This window comes from Motacilla alba, chromosome 7 (genome assembly GCF_015832195.1).
Source record: "Motacilla alba alba isolate MOTALB_02 chromosome 7, Motacilla_alba_V1.0_pri, whole genome shotgun sequence".
Lineage (NCBI taxonomy): Eukaryota > Metazoa > Chordata > Aves > Passeriformes > Motacillidae > Motacilla > Motacilla alba.
In genome coordinates, this window is record NC_052022.1 from 18,472,072 (window position 1) to 18,495,607 (window position 23,536).

The 23,536-nt window shown below is 37.9% G+C and overlaps 1 protein-coding gene across 2 annotated transcripts; it reads right to left on the reverse strand.

Annotated features, from left to right (window-relative positions):
• Positions 1-1,515: 1,515 nt before the first annotated feature.
• On the reverse strand, positions 1,516-20,203 carry GALNT3 (polypeptide N-acetylgalactosaminyltransferase 3). Of its 2 annotated transcripts, none has more exons than XM_038142353.1 (11): positions 20,099-20,203; positions 11,931-12,524; positions 10,404-10,576; positions 9,076-9,225; positions 8,596-8,830; positions 7,775-7,892; positions 7,193-7,393; positions 5,980-6,111; positions 5,260-5,361; positions 2,545-2,697; positions 1,516-2,060 (listed from the first exon to the last, which is right to left on the reverse strand). In XM_038142353.1, the coding sequence occupies exons 2-11, from the start codon at positions 12,437-12,439 to the stop codon at positions 1,938-1,940; spliced, it is 1,896 nt and encodes a 631-aa protein (XP_037998281.1). In that variant the 5' UTR covers positions 12,440-12,524; positions 20,099-20,203; the 3' UTR covers positions 1,516-1,937. The 2 variants fall into 2 exon arrangements, 1 of the variants encoding a protein (XP_037998281.1); XR_005257546.1 differs by lacking the exon at positions 1,516-2,060 and adding an exon at positions 4,523-4,883 and having other exon boundaries at positions 2,566-2,697.
• Between the last annotated feature and the right edge of the window lie 3,333 nt (positions 20,204-23,536).

A 23,536-nucleotide genomic window follows, 5' to 3' on the forward strand; every position in this document is an offset into this window, starting at 1 on the left:
ATAATGCATTTTCTGTATAACATGAACTGAGAACTAAAAGAACAAGTACTTTTAAACTGCTATGCTAAATACCTTGTCTTCTAGAACAGGTTCCTTGGACACTGAGTTTCCATTCCATACCCAAGGTTCAACACAACACAGTTGCTCTCTGTGTGATCTCCCATTCTCTATTCATATTCAACAATTTTCTCATTGACCTGTGTTATATTTTTTCCTCAACTCCCCCATTTTATCAAGTGCGTGTATGGGCCTTCAAATATTGGCTTGATCTGCAAAAGTAATAATAATTTGCCAGAGGATGCAGGCAGATCTTTGTGCAGTGTTGTTCTACACAACCTTCCAGTTTCAGTGGCATAAATAACCTTTCCTGGTATGGTCTTTTCAACAATTTCTGTTCAATCTGTATCAAGTTAAGTTGTACAGCTTTAATTTCCTGGGATACTCTCAGCAGGTGTCTCCAAAAGCCTTACAAAAGCCAAGACAATAATTCAAAGGCATTATCAAGCCCGTAAAATAAATTAGTGTTAAAACTTCTGGCAAATTATCACTGGTTCTTGCTTGTACACTTTTTTGTCTTTTAGATGACTTATAAGTACTGAAAAGAAGTTTTCTTGCTTTTATTCAGAAACTGAACTCATTAGGTACCATTAAATTACAACCAGGCTCCCTCCCACCACAGAAGTAAAAAAAGCCCCACATCATCATCCATTCACCCACCAGACTTAAGTTAGCATTTATCTGTATGATATTACTTACTAGGACAAAAAACCAGATTTGTTATTAGTGTATTTTTGTCCTATTCAGCCTTTAATACCCACTCCTTCAAATTTATTCTTGGCTTTATATTTGATCATGCAGCCAAATACTTTAATCTTCACTTTATAAATTTTTAAAAATTGATTATATATTTGATGATGCTATATTATTTTCTATAATTAGAGGAATATTTAGGAAGGCCAAGGTCTCACCCAGACTGATAAATCTGAGATCAGTCCTTTGTAACAGGGGAAACAGAAAAAAGAAAAAAATTAATATGCAAGTGTTGGCACAAGAAGTTACATATGGATAACATTAGAAGCCTCTGAGGTAAATATTGCATAAAACACTAGAATGTAGGGGCAGAAGTTTACTAGATAACATGTAATTTAAAAGCACTAATGAACAGAATGCTGAAAAAATGTGTGAATGTTAAGCAGCTCAGAAGCCTACTACAATAAAACTTTATAATATTTTTTTAAGTCCATGAAATATAAAAAAAACCTATACAGGAAGTTTTGGCTAAACAAAAGATTAGTATCAAAATAAGTAGATTTTCCATTAAAATAATCATAAATACATGTTTTAGTGAAATTACTTTTTTCTTCTACAAAACAACTGACTTTCTAGAAGCTGAGCACAATGTGATATCCTATTTGGCTTTGACCTGATGGTCTAATTTTTTAAGTGAAGAAATTTTAAAAATATTAAGAAAGTTTCACTGAGTAACGTAAATTATTAAAAAAAAAAAGTCAGCCATTTGAGCATAAAAACCATACTAATAAAGTGTATTGGGTTTTGGACTGTAGACAATAATTTCTCACGACACTACAGAGAAAATTAGTCTTCTTCAGAAGTACTTAGAGTACGTAAAAAAAAACCCCACATATGGCCACTAAGATAAGAGAACTAACAGGATCCATAAATCAGTGGTCAACATATAAAGTCTTATAATAGAAATATTGTAAACAAAATATAACCAGGATCCCAATTATCTTTGGTATACCAGGCTCCCAGGGAATCTCTTATGACACATTTTATATCCAACTTAAGAGGGAAAAGAAACTGTTTCAACATTTTGCATTTAAACTATCACATAAAAATCCAGTATAGGCAGATGATCACAGTTCAGGATGGTTCTTTTCTTTTAATAAAATGCTTCTGGCCTATAATATCAAATCTTAATCATTCTGGCCAAAGATCCACTTCTGGAAAGGGTCTGATGGATTACAGGATGCCAAACTCGGATGCTCTCCATTTCCTGTAAGGCACATACGTAGTGCTTCATTGTACAGAGTTTGATCCTAAAGTGAGGAAAAAAAGGAGGAAAACAAAAGTGAACAAACAATGAACATGCTAGTTCCCCTCACAGTTCTTCCCCCAAGCTGGGTGCTAAAGAGTAAGCTCATACAGGTGGTGCAGGGGGGATAGAAAATACATATGTAGTATGTAGTATATACATAAGTATAAGTAGTATGTAAGTGCCAACTTGCTTTGTTAGGAAAATTTTGTAAAATATTTTAAAAATACAAAACATCTGAATTGACTTCCAGGTGGATGTCCAGACAAACACACTAAAGGATATCAACTGTTTTCTTAAGTGATGTTCCTACTAGTGACAACAAGTTTTGATCTGTAACTGAAAAGCTGAAATTACGTCCATTTTCCTGCCAAAACTAAACTTATATTTTTTTGGCTTCAGAGTTTTTGATTTGTTAGCGTTTTTGCTTTTATTCAAAATCCAAAATTAACGAATAAAAATGCCATTTCACTGCACAGGATATGTACCTTCTGGTGCAGCCACTGCTCCTCCCCAACAGCAAAGGTTTTCTGCCCTTTGTAAGTGCACTCACGAAGCTGCACAGGTCCCTTGGAAGCATGCAGACAAAGCTCCTTCTGAATGTTATGGCGAATTTCGTGGTGTGCAGAATATTCAAAGTACTATTTAAATAATTAGAAAAATTGGTAAACAAACACAAAGAAACATTAAACTAAATTAAGCCTTTCAAATTCCCATACATAAAGTAATAAATTTCTTTCCTTACTCAAAAATTTGAGACTACAGAATAATTCCTCTGATTTTTAGCAGACACTTCAAAAGTGTTTACAAAACTAAAAGCAGTTTTTAGTAGTAATGCAATACTAATTTATACTTGTATGTATAAATAGGAAATGACATTTGCTGCATGTGTACGATGATGTAAAACCTTAGTGCCACACAGACCATATATAATTCAAGGAAACAAACTGAAGATAGATATAGTTTAAGATAACTTAAATTTTGTCATTTCTTAACTAAAAATCTGTATTCAATTCTGTTGCTAGATTTTGGTTTTTCTTAGAGCAACCAAAAAGAAATGTTTTGTCACACAAAACAATGCTGATTGCTGTATGCCAACTTTTGCTGCTTGATCTAAAAAATTAATGTGAACAATAGGATGCTGTTATAGCCTGTTGTGAGGTAACCATTAGAAAATTATAAGCATGTATTTTGTGAGCTCATTTTACCATGACTTCCTGACAGCAGAGTACTCCTAAGGCTCAGCTATAATTCTGATCCTAACAGGGATTTACTTCTAAAAGTTACAGACACAGTTGCCCTTTTACCCCTTCAGCCCTAACCTAACATTAGGTCTCCCATATTTACCAGCAGAGTCCCTAACATTACACCTCACTGCTACTGTTTCTTGCCTCAGGATGTCAGCCACCTTCATCGTATCTTTCCTTTGAATATTAAGGGCAGGCTCAGTTGCCCCCCTTGGCCTTCTGTTTTCCAGTGGTCAGCAATCACCTCCTCACTACCTTGGAAACCATGGGAACAGCACTGAGGAACAAGCAGGCATCTCACTCTTAACACTCTAGGACCAACATTAGTCCTCAAAACAGGTAGTGAAGGAGTGACCTGCTTAGTCATTTAGCTCTCAAACACAGTAATTTACTCTTTATCTGGTAACCTGACTTAATCTGTCTTTTTATTTTTGGAACTTCAACATCTCTGCAAGCCCTGAAAATAATGACTTGAAAGCTATGATTAGAACTTTATTAACTTTGGATATTGAGACGGGCATGTTTCCAGCCTCCAGTATTCTAAAAAGGAAGAATAATACACAACTGATGTACAACTCTGAAAACTAGATTCTCTTTTCTACTCCCATTTCAAATATATGGATGAAGATGACAATATCAGCCTACAGTGCTGAAAGTCTGGTAAAGAATAGACGACAACTGAAAACAGAGCGTTGTAATGAGAAGGGTTAAGTAAGCAAATATGCATCTCTTAAGCATTATCAGCAAAATCAGTTTTCTGAAGGCTGGCATTTAAAGGGATTCAGACTATTATTTTGTAGCAGGAGGGAAAACAAAAAACATAACACTTGAAATAATAGAATTTTAGTATAGCCCAAGATAACTTAAGAGAACAATAGAAACATACAGCAGATCTCTTAATAAAATGTCTTTCTACAGTGTTCCCAAATTAATGATAGTGACAATGTGAAAAGGCTAATAGTATTAATACACAATCAAATAAAACCCCAAATTCAATCCTGTAAGAAGCTAACATAATAGGGTAGTTCTTAATCTAGACAGCATGCCATGTCTCTCAAAAAATTATTAGGAAGAAAGTATCACCTGACTAGGATTATGTCTCAGTTTTCACAGTGCCATCAATGGATGTCTTTTAAGATTGAAAAAAAAATTTATTAACATCCTCCGTCCCATAAGATAACAATTATATTCTAATAAAAACTTTTAGACCTTTGCTGACCTTTAATTATTAAGGATCACTTTTAAAGGCAACAGAGATGTATGCATTTCTAGGCAGGGAAGGAGATGTTCTTTTTGTTAGTACTTCAGTAATGATGGAACAATTCAGTATCTGACATCTATTGCAAGTCATATTGTAGAAGGAACAGAGCACCATGGCTGCCTCCAAGAGCTATGGACCAAAGAGAGCTCCTCTTGCACAAATGGAATCATGTTATTCACTTGCATTAGCCAGTACAGGGTAGGCCACTTTGACCTCACACTGTGAGGCTGCAAGCGTGATAGGGAAGGTGGCTCAGGCCTGGACACTTGGTCTCCCATTGGCCGGATTCCAACAAACATCTTCCTTGACACTGCGAGTCCTGGTGACAGAGAAAGAAGCAATAGGAGGAAGCATAAGGAAAGGAAGAATTAAGAAGACAACACTCATAAGACAGAAGTAAGGGTGGCACGAAAAGGTTTTGCAGAGGGCAAGTGAAGCAGTGCAAGTGTGTTTGAAATGTAAATTTGTATATTGAAGTTAAAGCACTAGAAACAGGACATGACATGAAGAGTACGGAATTTTTATTTTAAAATATATAAAGGAATTAACTGTTAAAGAAAATAAAGGAAAAAAGTGATAAGGAGAGAGAAATTTCATATTAAAAATCAGTCAATTTCTCTAAAATTAATTAAAAGTTTTTATAGGGTAAAGCTACAGCAGAAGAGAGAATAAAAATCAGTTATTAAATATTTTACCTGGTTACCTCCAAGTCCATGACAAGAATACATAATCAAGGGTTTGCCACCATGGTTATTTTCACCAACATCCAGACACATGTGGTTACCTATATTTTTTAACTAAAGAAAGGGTGTTGTCAGGGTAAAAAAGCTCAGTGGAATGACAGAAACTCAAACTGTCTCAGTCATAGACAAAATTCACCTTTAGTTCAACAACAATTACTATTCGTCCATTTTTACTTTTTGTTATGCTCAAATCTAAAAACCCTGTTTCCTCAGGTAATCTTTTCCAACTAAAAGCCTAGTAACTACAGTCACACATGGAGTTATTAGCCTGCTCTGTACAATGTTACTGTGATTCAAATTACAGTTTGAACAGATACACATAAAATATTTAAAACAGAAGGAAGGGAAAGTTTTTTTTGTAAGTACACGTTAAAAATTCATGTTCACCTCAAGCTAGGACCTATTACTTTTTTTTGTTTGTTTTAGCAATGCAATGTCTAAAGTTATTTGGCAGGGAAAATAACTTTTGACATAAATGAAAATGAAAATGACACAGCTATTGACAAAGCTATAAAAGGTATGCAGAAGAGATTCTTGTTCCAGAGTAGTGACAGAAAACCCTAGAGCAGTTAAAGATAGCTAAAGTCTAAAAGCTATGGCTAATGTAGTACAAGAGATTAGCAAACTTCCTGGACTATGAAGAATATAGGAAGTAATTAAAATTAAACTTACATATCCAGAAAACAAAGGATTCAGGTCTGGCACATATGCTTCTGGATAAACATTACTGAGGTACCAGGTAAAATTTTTACACTGTAGGCGCTGCCTTAAATCAAGTCTTTTTGATATATCTCCAAATGTTTTCTGTCAGAGGAAAGGACATAAAGAAGGATGGAATATAAATATATTAACATTCATCTTGCACATATAAAGCTATGATATTCTGTGTAGTACTAGGCAAGTTTTCAGCTTCCTTTGTTGATTTTTTTCTTAATGCTGTACTACTACAGTTACTGCTGTCTTTCAGTGTCATAACACCACTGACATCCTGCCTGCAGCATTTCAAAGCACTTGCAAGAAAAATATATTGCAAGATGGAAAACATAGAAGTATCTTTTAGTCCCAAGAAAGTTTTAACAGAGTGCCATGAAGAGGGAAAGTCTTAAGTAAGAACATACTGATTACAGCCATAAAGCCAACTGATCTCACTAAAAGTGTAAGCTGAAACAACAAACTGGATTAATGAAATAATTAGCATAATATCCAGTACAATGTAGAATCTCCCAAACAAAATTCAGTTGTTTAGCTGCTGAACATGCCTAGGAAATTTAATGCTTTCAGTGATACAACATCATAAAAATTTATCACATGAAGGGAGAAAAACAGCTTCTAAAAGAAAACTAGATGGCTGGGCAGAAAACTTACAAAATAAATAAGCCAACACCCAACCTCAACCCCAAATATTTATTTACTTGAAAATAACTGGCTTTTTAAGCAGATAGAGACAGGATGGTTATCCATCATCAAGTAACTTTTATTCTGCTCCTACAGAACAACAAAACCTGCTTTTTCAGTAAGAAAACTAAGCAACTTGAAACTAACAAGACATTTTTCTCACTCCAGAAAATAAGTTAGTTTACATTGTCTGCACCCATTAGTTTCTCTCATGTTCTTCTGGTAGTTCCTGTACTTGCACAATGCAAACAGCCCAGGAGAATGGATGAAAAAACCCCCAATAAAAAAACCTCACCATACAAAAATCAGCATTCATCACCCAAACACTTTAGTTTTTTTCATGTTTGTTGGGGCTGCAGCATTAAGCAAACTAAACAGTCTTTTCATTAAAATATATAGAATCCTTACATACTTTGTCAATAAATAACTTTTGCTCACCAAAACTTTCACCGCAGCAAGTGTGATTTCTAATACCACCACCACCACCTACTTGTTTCACAATTTTTGCTGCCTCTGTGTTTCTTCGGTAAAATATTTCTTTATATTCATCCATCCACACTTCTGCAAGGCGAACTTGATTGCGTGTGATCACCTGAGTACCTTTTGGGAAAGTATGGGGACTCTTGCTGCGAAAGACATGGCCAACAACAGAGCAAGGCATGATCTCCAACTGTCCACCACATTGCCATACCTAATAATAACATTTAGTGTGTAAGTACACTGCCATTAAAATTCAGGGAGTGGAAAAAAATGCAGTAATACTATTGTTTGCCAGAACACATCAAACCACTAGCAAGAGTACATATATCAGGCATACTATTAGTGAATTTCCTAATCATATAAGCTCTGGAAATACACATTTCAGATAGCAACCCTAAAAACATTTAAAAATATATTAAAAGCAGTTTAGTGAGTATGGTTGTATTTTATTTCATAGGTAATTAGTAATTCAATTCTCCTTGTCCTAGTTGGCTGATTGAGCAGAGGAGTCAAAATCTAATACTAATTTATTCTCAAATCCCCTGTACACTGTCATCATAGAGGCAATTGCTAATTACAGAGCTAAACTTACTCTAAAAGACATTTCTATATTTTCACCTCCCCATATTTCCATTTCTTCGTCATAGCTTCCAATGTGTTCAAAGTAGTCTTTTGATATTGAAAAGAGACCTCCAGCAAAAGTAGGTGTTCTGCAAAAACAAAATTTTACTGAGAAAGAACGATTTTTTAAATATAGATGTAAAATCATGGTGCAACTGTTCTAGGAATTTTCCATGCACTTATTAGTATTTCACTACAGTGATGCACATTCCTGGCATAGATAATACTTCTAGCACTTCAATATGTTCACACAGAGTCTCATTGTGATTTATTAAGAACTTGATTAGGCTAAAAACTGCAGGCATAAAAGAAAGCATCAGGAAAGCAAACAAATTTTCTCTGTATGGAGGAAATTGAGCAAAGGTACAACTCCTACAGACCAGTAATCTGTGGACAAAGCAGGTACAATTATTACCAAATGCACTACTGTATCAGCCTAATATTTGGCTGCTCTGACCCTTTTTGTCATTCTTTCAAGTAAAGTGAATGAGGAGACAGAATCATTGTCTCTGAAAATAACTGTGTATAATCCTCTTCTGCACCTCTCCCCCAGGAATATAGGTAATTTCCACTGTATGTAGAAGTAATGCAGCGGAATTACTATCTTGAAGAGGCTATATTTTTATGAATGCCTTAAAATGTGATTTGTAAAGAAAGTATTACAAAAAACATCTAAGATCCTAAGATATCTGATTATACTCATCTGAAGAACTAATTTATTTACAAAGTATTGTTCATAAGATAAACTCAGGGAAAACAGAAGGATTTAAATAGTAGTCAAATTAAATTTACCTAATTGGATAGGTTTCATCCTTTCTTCTTTTATTCTCATGTTTAGGAAGAGACTCCCATCCAAATGACAAACTCCAATCAAAATTTCCTCTGTTGTGGCTATGCCCATAAGGAGATGGTTTACTGAATTCAAAGGTATTGAGATCGATAGAAGCAATGTCAGGGCTTACAACAGCAACAGGATTCTCAGCTATCCTTGCCAATAATGGCTCTAACCAGCCATAAAAGCATTCACCTGTGGAGAAAATGGGAACACTGAATTTTTGCTTGGCTATAAAGAAGCACACGGTATATTTTAACATGTCCAGCAAGCCAATGTGGACTATTTTTAAATAGCATTGCTAACTGTACTTTCAATAATATGAAATAGCAATAGGAAAGATGATATATTGCTAACATTTATAATTAATAAAAGATCTGCAACATTAAATTAAAGTAGCATTATAAACCAGACCTGACATATTTACAGGTTACACTTACAATGAGCATCCAGGAAGGTAAGGGTCTCTGCTGTTGCTACAGAAGCTCCCAACAACCGTGCAGTGATCAGACCTTTTCTTTCCTTCTGACGGACTACTTTAACTATTTGAAACTGTTTCACATATTCATCTAGTTTATCATGCAGGTACTCTAGAAAGAGAAATCAGTGTCAGGATATTCACACGCCACTACCCAAAATATTACACTATTAAGCGAACAAGATAAACTCACACTAACCCCAGAAATTATCTCAACATCAAAGCCATAAAAAATCCTATCTGCTGAAGGTGATTTTTAGGGGCTGAGTATTTTCGGGGTAAGGGTGTAGGAAGAGGTAACCAGCAGAGAACAGGAGATGGAACATTAAAATAATTCTGAACAAGAAAGGACATGCTAGTACTGCTGTAATGTTAACCATTTGAATACCAATTCCATTTTCATAGTAAATGGATCTCATACTTACATTATCTTCAGAACATGCAAATTTTTTCCTTAATGATGGCACATTTACAGTTTTCAAAGGCTATTTAAGTATTTACAGCAGCAGTGGAAGCCATCTAAAAAACTATTTAAAGGTTCAGATTTTGAGAAAGAAACCCTTATTTCTCATGAAACATGCCACATAATCTTTTTTATTCTGCCCATTCCAAGTATTAAACTGTACAACTGAACATACTTCATATCCAAATGTTTCAATATACTCAATACAGAGTATATTGAAACACATATATACACTTGTAAAAAATGTAAACACATTAGAAGAAAGTACAAACACGTTCATCTAAAGCTAAACATACAAAGTTTTTGAACTTGCATTTGTGTTTATACTAAGTATATATATAATTATTTTTGAGACTCAGCTTGAATGTTGAAGATTATTTCGCCATTAAATAATTTTGCTTTCTAATAAAGACACTAATCTTCATATTAATGAAATTTATTTGCCTGAAGACAACCACTGTGATAAAATGCAAATTTCTACAACTCTGGGCCAATTTATACTTGGATACTTTGTTCTACAAATTGCAATTGGTTTGAAACAAAAATTACAAAGCTACTTGTCATGCAAGCAGTTATGAAGGTAAATCAGCATCAGAATTGGAAAAAACAGAAATGAGGTTTTAAAACATTTTAGAGCACAGGACTTTCATATTTAACTACCTTATGGAAAAATGGTGGGGGTGGGCTATTTTATATTTAAAAAAAAAGAAACAAAACTACTTAGAATACCGTTATACATGTCAATAGTGGTAAAGAGATCTTAGACAATTTATCTAACTGTAACCTCTTCAATTAAAAACAAAAACAGAAGCAGCAAGACTTCTTACCATCTACACTGGCATCATCCACCAAAATAATCTCTTTCAGCAGTATGGCAGGAGATGTGTACATCACACTGTGGACAGTTCTGAGCAGAGTTGACCACGCCTCATTATGGAAAACTATGATAATGCTTGTGGTTGGCAATGGTGGGCAGCGCTTGAACTTTTGTTCAATACATCTACAAATTAGAAAGCGTCAGGGGTAACAAAATGGACAACAATTTTTTATTCAAACTCTTAAATGTTTCTTTTTAGTTATAAAACTTTGTAACTATGGACATTAAATAGATCTGCTCCTCTGTTTTCTATCCTAGCTTTGGACTACAAAGGTAGGTACTTCAACTGAAGCAGCTGTTTAGAATATTTTTTTTAATATCATGATTGAGAATTGAACAACTTAGTTTTGCTTCTGTCTCACACACATTAGAGTACATCTCATATACTACCCAGGCCTCCTTCAGGAAAAAATATTATTTTATTGAGAACAGCAGGTACTGACTGAGCTAACTCAAAAGTCACCATTACTACTGAAACCTAAGAATACAAAGAATATTATTTTTTAGAAAAAAATCAGAGTTTGCAAGGAAAATATAACCTATCTGATTCAAATTTCAAAGCTCTGTAGAAATGCTAGTAAAGCTTAGGGCAGCATGTCCCATTCAAGGGATACAATTTTAAACCCACAGTTTTTCAAGACTGACACATCCTAAACATAACTTTAGATCCAATGAATGGCAAGTCAAGATGACGATGCTGTATTTATAAGTTGCACACTAATGTTTATGGCCTGTCAGCTTTAGGGCCTGAAGGACACCCCAAGGTAATAACCACAGTCATTGCCTCACAAAATACACAAGCAAAGCCTCCCCATTTATGCTCCAGGAGAGGTTATGGTGGGCTGCACTGTGTGTATCAGCAGTGGCTCAGTAAGTTCAGCCACTTCTGGCACAGATGGCTGACATTTCATCTCACACTGACAGAGACTGCTCATAACTAAAACCCACTCCCCTGAAGTCTTACAGTCTGCATTTAAAAAATTCTTCAGTACTACAATACTTCAATACTACTGCTGAGATCTTCCATTCCCTTGGTCAACAGTTTACAAATCCGAATTTATTAAATTATGCCTGAATTCCTAATTTATTAAATTAAATTACATAGTTTTATTAACACTGAATGCTAAAAAAATGGGGGGGTGGTGTTTTAATTGAAAAAAAATGTTGAAACAACATTTTTAGTTTTATTCTAAGTAAAACTAAGCAGGCTTCCTGAAAGTTACTCAGAAATTTTAGCCTTAAAGGCAAAATCAGAACACCTTATTTAAATATGGTTACTTTGAATTCAAAACCATGAAAGAAGTGAGCTTTTCTAAACATTCTTGGCTTTGGCACTGTGGATCACTATGTACAGCCAATCATTATGTATAGCTAGGAGACTTTCCTAAACTATCACCTACTGCTGAACTCAAATCACTTTGCAGGCTGAATTTCTGAGAAGTTTTTCAACTATCAAGACATACACATTTCAACTTACTCAGGAGGTCGAGTGTCTGGTCCAAGATCTCGGTGTAAAGAAATCCTATCACTTGCAAATGCATTAAAACAGTGTTTCTCTTCTCCAGCCTGTTTTTCTTTCTGTTCTTCTGAATTTAAGTTGATGGTTTTAAAAGCTTTGCCAGAAGCTCCAGGAGCATTAGGATCTTGAAGGGGCCGATCTAGAAAGGGCTTCAGTTCCACTGGAGTATAGTGCCCTGGCAAGCAGTGTCTCTCTCCAGGAACCTTAGTTTGCCTAATGGGAGCTTTTATCTGCATTTTTGGCTTTGCACCTTTGATATTGTTCATAGCATTTAACACAAGACCTAACACATGACTTTTCTTCCCAACAACTGGCTCAATCCCTGCTTCATCCTTAAAATCTTGAACACCCACTTCTCTTTGTAATAAAAATAAAAATACCAGAAAGACAAACACAATAATACTAAACTTCCAAAGTTTCCAGTGAAAAAATGTCTTAAATAGTTTAGGTGTTTTTTTCAAGGCCATTCTAGTTTTAAAAATTTCACACAACAGAAGCTTCTGTGAGTGTTGTTCTTCAAATATGTCACAGCATTTCTTGAAATTATAACACCTGTAAATTAAAACAAATAGTATTAATTTAGACATTTAGTATATTCAACTATGTAAAGCCTTAAGAAATTAATGGGAAGGAATTAATTCACAGCTCCCAAAAGTCAAATGTTATGCAAGCTACATCACTTAAAGATACATCAAACCTATCTATAAGATACCCAAAATGCCCTTTCCCTACTTTTTGCCTTGGGTTTTACTTGTTAAATACACTCCATATAGAAGAACCAGAAATCAGGCATAGCATCAAGAATAAAACATTATTTCTACACAGTGCCACTACTTCAAGGTTATTTTCTTCCAAGTAGTTTCTTCAAAATTAGAATAAAGTCTTATAGAAGCAAGGAATTTTAGTTAAATGATGGGACAGAAGAAAAACAGGTGGCATCAATATATTAGTTTAAGCTACATGTCAGAAAGAGCCACATGGAAAGTGAACTAAAATACAGGAAAGACTTCAATCAACTTATTTCAACAATTTTCAAGTTTCCGCCATTATTTTTTTCACAGACAAGTAATTATTCACTTGCTTTCAAAGATGAAATTATGAAAGACCTTTGAGGACTAACAAAATCCAAGTGATTTGTATTAATTTCTCTCTACCAAACTGGCAGTTTACAAGGGGATACATTCTGCCATCAGCCTGAATAGCTGGAATTCAGGGAATAGCTACATTTTTGTCTAAATTGCATGTATGCGAATCAAGAAGAGAAATAAACAGCATCTAGCTAAATGCCACACTTCCCACTTGCTAACTACTGACCACAAAATTGCAAAAAAAAACTTTTCTATTTATTCCTGTGAAATAAAAGTAGATCTTAACTGGAGTAATATATATTCAGAAAAAGATACAAGTCAGAGAAAACAAAACCCCCCACCCCTACCCTGCTTTTCTTCAAGAATCAGCAGGAGAAACTAAGCATCTAGATTTTTTTCACATTACATTATACTGTTTTTTAAAGTTTATGTCAGCTTAATAAACCCATACATTCAAACTAGAGTGTTTTTGCCATAGAGTTATTGTTAAAAGAATGCAGAGGGGAAGCATATTAGATCATACTAAAAGGTACCAAAAACATGCTTCTTAACTCACAAAATTTCAAAAATACCTAACCAAACAACCCAGTCCACTTATGTGTCACATATTTTTTCTCATTTTTCCTTACAGCTGAAACATTTGAACTAGAATACTGATACCTTTATATGGAGCACTACAAATAAGAACTTTCTTCCCAATGAAACAATTGCAACCAAATCACCAAACTGCCAGACTGAAAAATGTCCTGTTTTCTCACAATGTCTGGTGGGTTGATCTTGACTGGCTGCCAGACACCAACCCAGCCACTCTCTTGCTTTCCATCCTCAGCATGACAGTGAGGACAAAATAAGATGGAAAATGACATGGGTTGAGCTAAGGACACCGTGATCACTTACCAGTTACTGTCACAGGGAAAACAGACTTGTAATGATGAATTTGAATTTACTGCCAATTACAAATAAGTAGGATGGTGAGAAACGAAAGCTCAAGCTACCTCCCCTGGCTCAGCTTCACTCCTTCATTCCCAATTCTTCTCTCTCTTTTCTGCCTAGTGATCAGAACGAATGAATAATGAGGGCTGTGGTTAGCTTGCAAGACTTCACCACTCCTTCCTCTGCACACTTTTCCCCTGCTCCAGCACAGGTTCTCTCCATGCAGTACAGTACTTCAGCATAAACTGCTCCAGCATGGGCGGGCCATCCACAGGTCACAGCTCCTGTCAGGATCTTTGCTCCTGCATGGGCTTTCCATAGGCTACAGCTTTCTTCAGGGTATATCCACCTACTCTGGCCTGGGGTCCTGCACAGGCTGCAGAGTGGATATCTCCTCTGAGGTGGTCATTTCATGGGCTGCAGAAGAAATTCTTCACTACTGTCTTCTCCATGAGCTGCAGGGGGAATATCTGCTCCAGTGCCTGGAATACCTCCTCCCCTCCTTCTTCACTGACCTTGGGTTCTGCAGAGTTTGACATTTTTCTCACTCCTCTTTCTCACAGCTGCTGTGCAGTATTTTTTACCCTTTCGTAAATACCTCATCCCAGAGGCACCACCTGCTACACTGGGTGGCTCAGCTTTGGCCAACAGTGGGTCTATTCTACAGCTGGCTGGAACCAGCTGTGTTCAGCCCTGGATGAGACCGGAGGCTGGGGGCAGCCCCATGTCTCTTAGCACAGAGGCCACCTGTGCAGTCATCCTCACCTCCTAACCTTGCCATGAAAATGCAATACATAATGTAAAACACCAACTATATGTATAGATCAGGACTCAGCATTGCAAGGACTACAGTCTCTGCAGGTTGCTAACCAGGAATGATTTCCTAACACCATCAAAAAGAAAATCACGTAACTATTTCACAGTGCACCATGCACAAGCACATAAGATACTAGTCAATCTGAAAGCTTAGAAATCAATAAGCAATATAAAAATATATTCCTCAAATGGAATGAAAACATCTTCATATATATACCTCTATCTATACATATATTTGAAATACATGATGTCATAAGAGGCATTAGAAACGAGAGACATGTGGAACATGCTGCCGTAACACTTGTATGAAATGTGTCTGTCCCTAGAAAAGAACCTTCCCTGGAGTTACGTGGGTTGTGGAAGACAGCAACACAACTTAACCCCTTCAGCGTGGATTAGTACACTCTACCAGCATGCCATGCACAGAAACAAGTGCAAGTGAAGAAAAGATCAAGTGACAGCCTTGGAATATTATGTGCAGCAAACACCAGGTGGACGGAGGCTTGATTGCCACAAGCATACAGCAAAACCTTTTGATATAGACAAATGCTGAGTGTAGCTTTGTTGACAAAATAGCTGATAGGGATATTGCTTACAATAAGAGAAGAGTTCTTTGTCGCACAAAACAGTAGCAGAAGAGTTTCCAGAACAGAAGCTGCATTGTCCAAAGAACTTTTGCCATGAAAGCTGTATTTTACTTAGGGTTTTTACCAGGATGATTTTGTAGTCAGAAATACAATCTTTATTCCCCACAAATGCCTCTCACATTTTCGTGGCATAGCAATGTGTCAGCAAACACAGACCAAGCTACTATTCAATCCTCCAGGACATGATGAAGAAATATGCGGCATGATTAAACTCCCTGGGGTGACTGTTTAGCAAAGCATTTAATCTTCTATTCATTAGTGTTATTTTCACTAATAGTAGTCTGGATTCTTGCAGCACTTTGAAATAACTAGCCCTAAAAATCTGAATTTGGATTTTTTTTTCTTTTTAGGAAGAAAATAACCAGAAAAATAAAACGTACTACTAAATTCTTCTGAAAGTGCCAAAAAGCAGCTGCCACACTACTTCCAACCACATCACATGGGCAGTGTGAGAATTCAATGCAGTCTATGTTACACTATGCCACCCACTGGTTCTGATGTCAGACTGTCTGCAAAAACTCTTACAAGAAAGTAGAAAACAAGTAGAAAAATCTGAATTTTTTGTTAGCTTGATCTAAGCAACACTGCAGAGAATAATCTTTTATAAAAACATGAAAGTATCATTAACCCAACTCAGCAGAAATTCTTTCCAGTCATGTGAATCAAAATTCATTGGGGTTAGTATCAAAAATATACTTGACCTCAGTTTTTAAAAAAAAGTATTTTAAAATCTACATTCTGTCCCAATGTTAAACAGGTTTCAAATGTTTCCTGACAATATAGCTTATAGAACATAAAAATCTAAAAGAATAAGTAAAAATACTAAAACCAAAACAACAAAAAAAATCTTTAAAAAGGAGAAAAAATGCTTCAGAATTATTCTAATCAAAACCATTTACCTACATAACTTGGCTTCAACTTGATTGAATTCTTCTATAATTTGAGAAGCACAGTCTCATAAAAAGTTCATCAATTTCTACTTGTTATCAAAGCATACAATCCCTTCCTCACACCTTAGAGTCCCTTTAATCAGAAGGTGGGTGTGAATAAAAACACTGAGCAAATACTTTAGGGAAAAAACCAAATAAACCTGACAATGATGATCAACTGCTCTCCCCAAGTTAGCAAAAGTCTGACAAAGATATTCAGGATACTTTAACTGTAAGAAGTGCTACTTCCCCTACTGGCATTTCTGAATCTAAAGTTCTAAACAGGGCTTTTTGTTTTCTTTGCGCGAGTATCAATGTAGGCGCTACTAAAACATTAGTTACTGAAATAATCAGTTTGGTAAATGATATTTTTTATCTTCTACCATCATGGAAATTGATGCTTTTTTCTATTGGCAAATAAATAAAATAATAAATCACTGAACAAAACTGTTTGAACTTCCTAGAAGTTCATCTCAGAGGAACATCCAATCACATAAGTGCCTTTGGTGACAGACTAAGAAACATCCAATTCAGAGTGAACCCTTCATAAAGGTCCAGCTTTATATGGAATATGAAGATTCTTCAGAGAATAAAAACCACTCAAAAGCACTTCAGAAATTTGGGATAAGTAAACAAGTTGCTTAAGTTTAGCAAACTCTGCTACTGTTTACAAGAATATTACCTCATGAAATAAAGGAAAAAATGATAAAATGAAATGTATGGAAGTAGAAGACTAAAGACATGAAAATGAGAAACAGAATCAGCTGTTTAGTTTCTATCTCCATACTTGCTCATCTGCTTCAGTCAGAGTTCCTACTGAATGCACTCCTAAATAGGGTACACATACCTAAAAGAAACAGAAATTCACAAACCCCAGGTGCTGTTCCTCTGGGTACATTCTTTGAAGCTCAGCCAGTTAAAAAAAGTTGTCAGAGGAATTCTGCATGTGTTCAGTTCCTGAGCCTTCATTTTAGAAACATTAAGAGCACAGATTATTCTAGTGAGTACTGGATGTAACCTGCCTCATTGATTATGACAGAGAAAGCGAAAGCTACACCTTTGGAGGAGCATACTGAAGAAGCTGAAGAAGTTCTGAGCAATAGCAGCACAGAACAGCTTGCTGAAACAAACTTGGTCAAGTATCTCCTTCGGCAGTTTCATTTAGGTAAAAAAAATACATGAGGAAAAACCCCAAACAAACCATTACCAAACCTCCTTCTATGTATTCTATGTATTCTGATGGAAGTGCTTCAAACTCAGACTTTCACATGCTCTTTCAAAATTAGCACTACTACCATTCTTCTACAGCCAAGCACTGCATGTGATAGGCAGAGATAGACAGTTCCCTTTGACAACTGATAGCATAGTAAAAATATCCAGTAACCACATATTATAAAAACATTTTTGGCTTATTTTTACAGACCTGGGACATGTAAATGACACCCACTTATCTCAAATTTAAATTTCACTCAACTCTGTATTTTCCTTTTTTCCCTTGGTCAGATTGTTTTGGCCCTCTGTTAAAATTATTTTAGATTGTCCCTAAAGATGTCATGATGAGAAGTGAGCATGATAGCAGCTTAAAGTGCTGTTTTAACTTAGAAGGATTAGTGTCTCATTTTCATTTAAGCACCAGAAGATAATGTCTGGACCATAACTAGAGGACTTTTGTTTGTTTTCCTGATTGTAGCAACATTTCTAAGATAACAAAAACATCCAAGTATCAAGTGCAGGTCTTAAAATCACAGTTTCCTAACTGGCTTTAAACTTTTGTTTAAGTGATAAGAGTAAAGCAAAGAAAGTCTCCTCATGGGAGATTACTGAGTTACTGACTGCTAAATCAGTAATCTTTGTTGGAAGCTCCCAAAGCTGTCTTCACTTTCCTCCTCTCCCCACTTCAGTGTCTCTTTTCCAGATACATTTCACTGCTGAATAATGTTAGTCCACTGCAGTTAGTCACTAATGCTAAAATTTAATTGCTGAATCACTGTCAGTGGTTTTGTGATACGATTCTCTGCAAGCAGAACTATTTCCTATAGTACGCAATCTCAGTGAGTCTTAGGAAAATCAGACAATAGTAAGACAGACAGCAAGTGAGTAAATCCAAGCTTTACACAACTGAAAAAAACCTAGAACTTTATAGTTTAGAAACTTGAGGCACTCTCAGATCTTGTAGACTGTAGACAACAGGCACAACAATGAGCAGATTGGGATGAGAAACTCGTGTTGGCAGGCAACTGATCAGCATTTCATATCATGAACATGATTCTTTCCAAAAGAGGGAAAACCTTGGACTAGGTAACAGCTCTTCACACATGCGAACCAGGCAGCAAATTTGGCAAAGCAAAAAAAAAAAAAAAAAAAAAATTATCTCAAAGCAACACAGTGCATCACCTAGAACCACAGACACTGGGGAAATGTCACAGAGAAGGCAATTTTTGCCTCCTTCTTCCTATTTTGACAGGGCTCAAGATATCCAGGCTGCTTCTGGTATCACTCCACCCCAAAAAAGGGACAAGTTAAGTGGCAATATCAGTTACGAGGAGGAGGAAAACTGGTCTTCTGCTCCTTCCCGCAGTGCAACAAAAATAGCAACTTAGGCTCTCCATAACTAACTTAATTTTTACTTTGCTCTGTTATTGAGAAGCCTCAAGATGACAGCAGCAGATGCCAAACTGACCAGGCCATTGAGCAAACCTGGCTAAAAAAGGAAACCAAACCCTGTAAGTTGGCTGCTTTGACTCAGGCTCTAAGTCTGGCAGCTCAGCAGTGTACCACTGCCTTTAGTCAAGACTGAATTGATCACTAGGATTGATAATCTTTTAAACAAAGGAGGTATTTTTGTTACAGAAGACTAACATATACAACACTACTGAGATGCACACATATTTGTATTTCCAGTAAGATTTTTTTATTTAACCAACTAAAATCTTTATGAATAAATTCTTCTTTGTAGAGGAATATTTTACACAAAGTTAAAAAAAAAAATAAAAAATCCAGGACCCTAAGGTTATAAAATTTAAAGTACACTTCTTCTGTCAGTTTCCAGACCTAAGCAAACATTGTCTAAGTATAGTCACCTGCTGTGCAGAAAACTAACAAACTGCAGGAGGGGAGAGACAATGGGGTAACTCTTTAAAAGCCCAATGATCAGGACGAAATACACCAGAGTTATCTGGCAATGTACACAACTGTATCACCCTGCCGTCCCGAATGAATGCGGTACTGTGGGCAAGCCCTTGGGCGGGATCCGTACGTGGCAGAGACACCTCCCTCGGTCAATACCTTCGGTTTGGACAGTGCATCCGGCCGGCACTTCCCGGAGCCCTGTGTCCGCACAGGGGGCAGCCCGGGCTCCTCGCCCACTCCACGCTGCCCCGGAGCGGAGCTCGCCGGGCTGGGCCGGCCCGGCCCCGGGCAGGCCCCTGGGGCCGGCGGCCTCGGCGGGACTGAGGGCACCGCGCGGGGAGCGTGCGCGCCAAGGGGCGGCTGAGGGGGACCCCCAGGGCAGCCCCGGCCCCGCGCCCCACCGGGACCGCTCCCGGACCTCACGGCTCCCGCCCGCCTGCCGAGCCCCGCCGGGCGCGCCCGCACGGGCTGCGGCGAGCGGAGGAGAAGCGGCACCGGACGCTGCCCCGCCGCCTTGCCACAGCCCTTGGAGAGGCCGAGGAGGAGCGGAGCCGCGCGGCGCCTCCCGAGGCTGCCCCACTCACCTCGTCCGGCGGGAGGACGGCGAAGGCGCTGCGAGCGAGCGGCACCGGAGCCCCGGGAGGCCGGAGCCGGGCGGGCTCTGCGGCTTCCGCCCCGCGCCCGCCAGGTGCGCGCGGCCGGCTCCGCGCCTGCGCCCCCGCGCCCCGCCCTCACCTGGCGCCCAGGTGCGCGAGGCGGCCCCGGCAGCGCGCGCGGGGAGCCGCAGCGTCCGTCCCGCGGCCCCGCCGCCCCGGCACGGCGGGACCCGTCCGGCACGGCGGGATCCGGCACGGCGGGACCCGTCCGGCACGGCGGGATCCGGCACGGCGGGACCCGTCCGGCACGGCGGGATCCGGCACGGCGGGACCCGGCACGGCGGGACCCGGCACGGCGGGCTCCGGCACGCAGCGCCCCACGGCAGCGGCTGCGGGGCTCCCCTCAACCACCCAAGCGCTACGTTCTGCTAGATGGGATTGAGCAAGCACTCGCAGCGCTGGGAAACAACACAAAATCCCTCTGAGGGTGAGATCACAGACTGGGAGAAGGGATAGCACACTGAGCTCTCTCTCTTCACAGTGTAGTTTCCCGGAGAGATAAGTACAAAATCACTTTTCTACAGAAGCATGGTTTGATGTGGGGCAGAAAAAACCCAAATATTTGCACTCCCATCACAGAGTGTAGAGTCTGTCCTTCTTTGTACACTCAAATAATAGCAGCACAATCACCACCTCACTCCAGCACTTCAAAACTTCTTTCTCTGAGCTGCTGAACCACAGGTATCTAAACGTGCTCGGCGAGCAGAAGGGGAGCTGGCAGTAGTTGTACTGATTTGTGTCACAGCAGTGCCAAAACTGGTGATGCCAGTTCTTTTAGGAATTAATATTACCCAGGGAACACTTGATACAGATTCAGAATCTCTCACACTTCATAGGTTCTGTTATTTCTAGAATGTTAAAATCCTTCCTTACGACTTTGACAGCTGATGCCTGAACTGTGCAAAGCACTACAGCACCTGAGACAGGCACAGCCAGAGTTCAACTTCTGTAGCACAAAATTCAAGGCAAATTTCTAGAGTGAGCTTTTAAAAATCTGCTGTTTTCCAAAATAAAGCCTGCATTAACGGGCATACTGACTCCTTAAAAAACCCAAACACCCAAGCCCAACCATCAAGAACAGTATCAAAAGAAAACCCCACCTCAGAACAAGACTTGGACCATTCACACAGCTTCTCTTTTAGCAAGCACCACATCACACAATCAGCAACAACTTTTAGCAGAGACAGAAGCATGAGCTTTTTTTACAGTAATGGTCCAATTCTCTACATTTTATGGCAGGTCAATGTTGCAAAAATCAAAGAGTTCTAATTTCATTGCAAGATGAAGCAAGAGGTACAACCACAGAGCAAATGAAGCTAAATAGCAAAACCACTGTTCACATCTTTGAAAAGTGGCATAGTCATAAGCTGATGGATAAGTACTTGCTAGGAAAATATTTTCTTTTTTTCCTATTTTTCCCCTATTCAGCACTATATATAGAACACATTAAGGAGCTCTTTATCATCAACTTCTGAAGAGCCAGAATCCACTGCCACTGAGACTTTCTTGAAATGTCAGCTTTCAAAGAAAACCTCCAGCAAATTGTCTAACATTATAAGCTCTGTTTAAAGTATGTTTATAAAACTACTCACTCATTTAATGAATAACAAGATTAAATTTTAGGTTACTAAACCAGAGCTGCCTGATTTTAGGAAGTCTACAGACTTTCTAAAAATTGCTGTAGCCATATTTGAGGAATTATTTGCAATAATCAAACCTAGTCCAGAAATGGGAAAAAAACCCTTCAAAATCCTTCCACTCTATTTTTGTTAAGAATTTTACTAGCTAAGTTACTTTTAGCTATTTATACTAATTATTTTTGCCTAATGATACTTTTTCTAGACCATCTTTTTAGCATTCGACAAATCTAAAAAAATGGTTGCAAATTAAAACAGAAAATAGTATTTAGCACAGTGTTACCAAAAATCATTTCATTTCCTCTAGAAGATGTTCTAGGCATTCTGTACCTGCAGATGAAAAGGGGGACAAGAGAGAGGAGGAAGAGACACCTATGGCTTATGTTGCTATAGTTACAAGATGCTTAGATTTTCAGTTCCAGTGAATGAATCAATAGAAACCCACAGCTTCACTCTCCTCTTTTATTCATCAAAGGCAAAACTGGAAGATGGGTTGCTAAGCAACATCACACTGAAGAGCTCAGGGCTTTGAAATTAGCATTACTGACTCCCCTCCATCCCAGAAGTCTCTTCCATTCAAACCCACTTATTAAGGAGCTAAAACGCCCCACCAAACTACCAGAACATGCATTTTTAAAGTAAGAAACAGTAAAAGCAGAGAGGTATGACACCAAAACATTTCTTCTGCAGATAAAGGAAAAAAAAAAAAAAGAAAATAAGCACAGGAAAATTTAAATTGGCTTATATATACCAAAAGGGATATAAAAAGGACATTTATTTCTACTGAGAATATTATACTAAAGAAAGATTTTTTTCTGAAAGACTACTTAGAGCCTTTTTTTTAACTGAAATTCAAAGACATGTCTCATTTGTACTCCTATTTTAAAAACCTTATATATAAAAAGACACCAGTGCCTAGATGGCTAATGGGAATTCACAAATCCTACCTGCACAGTTTATACATAAAACTCTTCACCAAAAGTTAGCCACAGAAAGCCTGAAGCCTCAGTTCGATTTCTATCAACTAATTTCTGTATCTTACCATGGTCAAGACTTAATCTGTCACACCCACCTTATGAAAGGCTAATGTCCATCTTATGAGAAAAGCAAATCAGATGCAGGTGTCTTGACATTTTTGAAAACATCTTTGCACCCATTTCTATTCTGAACTTCAGCTAAATGTTATTCCTATGCAATCCAGGAAGTAACAACACATGGATCCTGCATGAATAAGGCTGTGTACAAAGAAATGTTGTTTTACTAGAAGCTGCCTCAATAAGTACTTATTCTTTTAATAGTTGAAAAACCCCACCAATGAGCATAGTTTAAGAATTTATAACCTACTGACCCTCCACAGCCCACCTGTCACAGTTCCCCCCTCCTCAGCATTCTCCAGATCTTTCCATGTTCCTCATTCCACTCCAATACCATCAGTTTTCCCCTGGTATACTAAATCTTCCTCCTCTGAGGTCTGTCATGCTGCAAAACTTACATGCAAGAAACAGGGGGCAGTCATGTACACACTGACTTTGATAGTGCTCAAAGAGAAGGGACAAAGCCACACCGAAATTTTCAAGGACCCCTAGCAAAGAAGAGGCCACTTATTTGAGTCTCTTCTTCATTCTAATATCCACACAAATCTTGCAGAAATGTTATAGTCCTGAGACACATTTATTCATTTTAGTTTAGCTGACCAACAGCTCCAAAGTCACTGGAATGCAGGACCTAG

What these genes read in the sequence shown, in the direction of transcription:
- GALNT3 (XM_038142353.1), bottom strand. Translation starts at nt 12,439, where the DNA reads ATGGCCTTGAAAAAAACACCTAAACTATTTAAGACATTTTTTCACTGG. An exon ending in CAGCAAAAATTGTGAAACAA is followed by an intron (nt 6,112 to 7,192) that starts GTAGGTGGTGGT and finishes TTCCTCTGACAG; the next exon opens with AAAACATTTGGAGATATATC. An exon ending in ATCCTTTGTTTTCTGGATAT is followed by an intron (nt 5,362 to 5,979) that starts GTAAGTTTAATT and finishes CCCTTTCTTTAG; the next exon opens with TTAAAAAATATAGGTAACCA.